The sequence below is a fragment of the Microtus ochrogaster genome, unplaced genomic scaffold (genome assembly GCF_000317375.1).
Source record: "Microtus ochrogaster isolate Prairie Vole_2 unplaced genomic scaffold, MicOch1.0 UNK13, whole genome shotgun sequence".
NCBI classification, from domain to species: Eukaryota; Metazoa; Chordata; class Mammalia; order Rodentia; family Cricetidae; genus Microtus; species Microtus ochrogaster.
Window position 1 is genome coordinate 2,226,994 of NW_004949111.1, and position 6,153 is coordinate 2,233,146.

At 37.3% G+C, this 6,153-nt stretch overlaps 1 protein-coding gene across 1 annotated transcript in view; it reads right to left on the bottom strand.

Annotated features, from left to right (window-relative positions):
- The window catches only part of Dach2 (dachshund family transcription factor 2), a 572,822-nt gene that overhangs the window by 131,354 nt on the left and 435,315 nt on the right, over positions 1–6,153 (bottom strand). The window contains exon 5 of the mRNA XM_026789035.1: positions 3,276–3,434. Within this exon, the coding sequence (XP_026644836.1) occupies positions 3,276–3,434 (159 nt within the window). The remainder of the gene's footprint in view (positions 1–3,275; positions 3,435–6,153) is intronic.

A 6,153-nucleotide genomic window follows, 5' to 3' on the forward strand; every position in this document is an offset into this window, starting at 1 on the left:
CCTTGTAGGCTACAGCAGATTATTAGAGATGGGCTAGTCCAGGTGCGAGAGTTAGCCTAGAAGAGGCTGAATAGAAATGGCCAAGCAGTGATTAAATGAATACAGTGCCCTTGTAATTATTTCGGGGCATGAGCTAGCCAAGCGGCTGGGGTGCTGGGGATGCAGCCCCTCCGCTCCTATTACAACAATTTGTAATAGCAAGAACCTGGAAAAAACCTAGATGACCCTCAACTGAAGAATGGATAAAGAAAATGTGACACATTTACACAATGGAGTACTATACAGTGGTAAAAAACCAATGACATCATGAAATTTGCATGCAAATGGATGGAACTAGAAGAAACCATCCTGAATGAGGTAATTCAGACCCAAAAAGATAAGCATGGTAAGTACCCACTCATAGGTGAATACTAGCTGTAAAGCAAAGAATAAGGAGCCTACAGTCCATGACCCCAGAGAAGATAAGTAACAAGGAGAACCCTAAGAGAAGCATCCATAGATCTCCTTAGAAAGGGAAAATAGACAAGATCTCTTGAGAAAATTGGGTGTGTAGGGGGAGAATGGAAGTTAGAAGGAGAGTAGGAGGGGAGAAGAGGAGGGGGAGGAGAACTAGAGGGACTGGGATGGTCAATATGGAGAAAGAACAGAGATGGAGAACAAGGAAAGAGATATGATGATTGAGGGAGCCATTATGGGGCTAACAAAAAACCTAGCACTAGAGAAATTCCCAGGAATCTACAAGGATGAAACCAGCTATGACCCTTAGCAGTAGTAGAGAGGGTGCCTGAACTGGCCTTGCCCTGTAGTCTGATGGATGACTATCTTAAATGTCATCATAGAACCTTCATCTAGCAACTGATGGAAGCAGATGCAGAGAACTACAGTCGAACATTGGGCTGAGCTCCCCATGTCTAGTCGAAGAGACGGAGGAGTGAGAATATGAGCAGAGGTCAAGTCCATGATGGGGATACTCACTGAAACAGCCTACTTGATCTAAAGGAAAACTTCCAGCTCCAGCCTGACAGTGAGGATACCAGCATAGGAACAAACTTGGCCTTGTGAATGCAGGTAAAAATTGTATGGCTGGGGCAGACTGTGGGGCCACAGGCAGTGAGACCAAGATTTATCCCTACTGCTTGTTCTGGCTTTTTTGAATCCATTATCCCTGGAGGGATACCTTGCTCAGCCTAGCTATATGTGGTAGACTTGGTTGACTCCCCAATGAAAGTCATATTCTCTCTGAGGAGTGCAATGTGGGGTTTAGGGGGGAAAAGTGGAGGAAGCAGGAGGAGGAGAGGGAATGGGAAATGAATTTGGCATGTAAAATGAAAAAAGATAGTTTTTAGAATAAATTTAAAAACAGTAATACATATAAAAATGATGTGTCTAAGCATAATTTGTACTAGTGACTGTATACAGTCTTGACTCAAACTGTCTTGCCCTTGACAGTGACTGTAGACAGCTGGAACTCAAGTGAACTTTGCTCATATGAATTTTCCTAACTCTCTAAACACTGTCAGAGTATAAATTTTCTGGTGCCCTGAATAAAGGTGGCTATTTCATGGACCTTATTCCACCTTATTTTGGGGCTGCATTCTCCCAGGTTCATGCTTCCAAGCAGAGTAATAATAATTACAGACAATTCAAATAGTTTTCCATTTTTGTTTCTGCTTACTTGTTTCTGTATATTCCCAAATCTAGAATACCACATATTTTGTAACTAGCCCATGACTTTTGTTTTTTTTTTTCATTTGGGAATTTTTTAAAATAATAAAATAAAATTAAAAATATAAGATAGATAAAAACTAATGCATCACAATAGGATGAAACAAACAAACAGAAGGAAAGGATTCCTAGAAGATGCACTAGAAATAGTTACAGATGCAGAGTTCCACTCTTTAATACTCTCTGGAAACTCATAAAAGCACTAAACTGGAAACCAGAATAAATGTGCAAAGGACACTCTTTCTGCCTGCACATGGTTCCCTGAGCCCGTAAGGGAAGAAATTTGATGGAGATACCAGATAGGTATTCCAAGGTTTCTCATTTTCTGTATAATGTCGCAGGTGGGTCTGTGTTTGCTCCTACCTACTATAGAAGGAAGCTTCTCTGATAATGGCTAAACAAAGCACCGATTTTTGAGTACAACAGATTGTCATTAGGAGTCATTTTATTGTTATGTATTTTGCTTGTTTGTTTAGACCAGTAGTATTTGTTTTACCCTAGGTCTCCAGGCTAGCTAATTTCAGATTTTTGGTTATTCAAGTAGTGTCAGGTATTGCTTCCATCTCATGAACTAGATCATAAGTAAAATCAGATATGGGGTGATGGTTAGTGACTTCCACAAGTTTTGTGCCACCCTGTCCTAGCATATGTTTCAGGCCACTCACCATTTTAAATTAAAAAAATTTGTGGACAGGTTGGCATTTATATTTCTCCTTTGGTAGAGTTCAGAGTACTTTCTTATACCAAAGATGCTAGCACATAGGATGAAGGCTTTCTGTAGGTACCAGCTCAATTTCATCATGTTCAATGAGTAGTATGAGTGCTGTCTTCAGTAGTAAGGATCTGCCATCAGTTTTTGGTGAGCAATTTATAGTCTTGGCAACAAACTGGATTGTTTTGGGTTTCTCATGAAAACATTTGGCCTACAACTCAATTAGATGCAACTCACACCCGGTCCTGGAAGTATTTGATGACAAGAGCTATCCACAGCTGTCTTCCCTGTGATTTGGCAATTTGATTTAGATCATTTTCATATATGTATGTATTTTAGGGAGCATCTACTATATTAGGTTTTCATATCGCCTTTTAAATGGCCCTTAACTTGAGCTGTCTCTCCACAATTCCCTTCCTCATATCTTCTTCCCTTTTCATCCCCAGTTCATCCTCCCATTCCATCCTCCTCCCCACATTCCACTTGTAACTATTTATTTTATTTCCCTTTCCTAAGGAGATCTATCTGTGCCTTCTTCTATCCCGCCTCTGCCCAAGTCCATTACTCTATATTTAACCTTTATTACTATATGTACTGTAGATCAATTATCATTGACTTAACAGCTAATATTCACATATAATCAAATATGTATCATGACTGTCTTTCTGGGTTTGAGTTACCTCACAAGCAAAGATTTTTCTAGTTCTATTTATTTTTCAATTTAATGATTTCACTGTTAAAAATGGGTAAGTATATTTCCACTGTGTAATATATCACATTTTCTTTGTTTATTTATCTATTTTTCTGACAAGCAATTTGGTCAGGATAGTACACTTACGATTGCTTAGCAGGTGATTCTGCTGAAGTGGACTGAGGGTAGGCGCACTCCCAAGGCTGGGCTGGCCAGTCAGTGCTGCATGAGCAATTCCATGTTGAGGTCCAGGGGCAGCAAGTGGAGACTGTATCTTATCTTTATCCCAGGAGGATTCGCTTCCACCTAAAAACAATATTGAAATAAAAAAATTCAGTTGAAAAATTTTTCCTTGAAAATCTTTAAAATTTTTCATTGCAGACCTGCAATCAATTGTACTTCTTAGAAATTCTTTATTCATCGGCAAACTCACAATCCTAGTTCCAGACCCATGAAGGCCCACAAACAATTTTTGTAAGGGGCTACCTATCTTGGATAAGTTGCATTCCATGTTTCTCTTCTTCCCCCTTTGCCATTTGCAAACACACAAGCCTAATTCCAAACCTATGGCCTACAAACCTCCCTTGGTGTGTGGTCACCTTTTCTGGGCAAGTAGCTTCTTTGTGTTGCCTTTGCTTTATCTAACCCACTGAAATGTGCAAACATACCAGCTTAGATCCAGACATATAGCCTTTAAATCTCTTCATTTGTGCACCCTCTTTGAATGGCTCAGCTCATGCATCAGCTTAGCCTAACTCAGCTCAGGTTTTTTTCACATTTCTTGCACTGTCCCAGTCTAAGGAAGAGTAGATTACCATATCAGACTCACAAAAAAAGAAGTCCACATGACTGTCCAAATCAGAAGAAAACAACAACAACAAAAACCATAGCTTCAGCAACAAAAAGCAATAGCAGCAACAACAATAAAAAGCACAAATGACCAAAACAGCATGTCCCTCACAAAACCCACCAGTATTATGTAAGTGTTCTCTAATGGAAACTACTTCAACAAATACAGGAACACACAATATTTAAAGAATAATCATAAACTTTATAAATGAATTCAAGAAATTTAATGAAGACATGAAGAAACACTTCACTGAACTTCTGTAGCATAATAGTAAATGCTATAGTGGTGCTGAAGAAAACACAATTTCACACCTGAATGAGATAATGAAGATAAATCATAATTTAAATCTGAATTCAATAAAGAGACCAAAACATCTAAGGGAACACAACGCTGAATAGGAGATTGAATTGAAATGCTTTATACCCTATTAGAAAATTCAGGAGAAATTTACAAATAGAATGAAGGGAGTAAGTTTTCAGAGCTAGAGGCAGACAGGATCTTCCACCACAAATCAAGAAGCTTTCTGAGTTGACAGTCACATGCAAAAAAAAAAAATTCTTCAAAGAGAGTCTCACTAGGTATTTTAACCATACTTTTTATAGGTCCTAATTCTAGGAGTAGCTGACCAACATAAAAGGAGCACAATGGTGTTTTTGTAGAGTTTAGAGTTTTTGTTTCATATTGCTTTGTTTGAGCATTTTTCCTTATGCTTGAATAATCTGATTTCTGTTTTTAGTATTTTTGTGGGGATATTATTGTGTATGAGTTTTTTTGTTTGTATATTTATTTAAGAGAGATAAAGGTAAGTCATGGGAGGGTAAATGGGTGGAGAGTTTCTGGGAGGCGATGGGGGAGGGGAAAAGCATTATCACTATTTAGAAGAATGAAAATAGACCCAAATCTACCACAATGCACAAATGTACAAATAGTAGATCCAAGTAGATTAAAGACCACAATTTGAATCCTAAAAAATAAAATTGCTAGAAGAAAAACATAGGCAGTACAGTAGGTGTAGGAAAGTACTTACTAAAAGTGATTCTTTTGCCAAGGAATTAAGGCCGACAACTAAAAATTAAAAATCTGTATGGCTAAGGAAATAATCCAGTCAAAAAGAACTCTATAGAATGGGAGAAAAACTGTCGGGTACAATCTTTTCCAGGTATATCTGACAGAGGAATAATATCTGAAATATATAAAGAATTCAAAATATAAAGAGTCAAAGAATCAAACCACCCAATTTAAAAAAAAAATGGGCTAGGGATATTTTTTTAAAAAGTTTTCTCATTAGAAGAAATAAAAACCTATGTAAAGTACCTCAAAAAGTACTCATCATTCTTAAAATGGAGAACAATAGACAAACAAAAACCACAGTGTCACGAAAAAAAAAATAGCATGTCAGTTTAATCCACGTGATTCCCAGACCAACATAGCCTACTGAATTAGCTTTTGTTTGTATCTCATTGTTTAAGGGTGAGCACCTAGGTCTGAGTATGACATATACCACACAACACTCAGTTGATTCAAGCTGGATCTGAAGAGAAATATTCTTTCCTGTGGTCTATCTTCCAAGGTTTTAGAAAATTCTATGTGAACTTACAAAAGAGAGATGCAAATAACCAGTTTTTCTAAAACACTTCAACAAACCTCTCTTTATTACAAATGAAGACCATCACAGAAAGCCATAGTGGGACACAATGCAGAGATCAAAAGATCATGGGTAACAGGATACATTTGCATCACAAGTCCAACATCTTGAGCTCAGAAAACCTCAAAAAAGAGGAAGTCTAAAATATTTTAAGGGCCAGGAAGTCTCCTATGAAAGAGTCTGTCATAGAAAAGGTTGTTTGTGAGTTTTCAATATCTTCCATGGTTTTGGGTATTTAAACACTTAAGGGAAGACTAAACAATTCTCCCTAATACGGGAGATCTGCTAACCACAGTGACGATCTCAAACATACCTTACATAATAATCAATAGATTTTGAAAGTACTTATATATTAAAAGCTTTAAAATAAATGCTACAGACTTAGATTTCAATCTTGGCATATCATTTGCTTATTTAAAAGCATGGATGTTATTTACTCAAAAACATAATAAAGGAACAATAGAATATAAAATACTTAAGAATCAACAGTATCATCCATTCTTCCATTGAAGGGCATCTAGGCTGTTTCC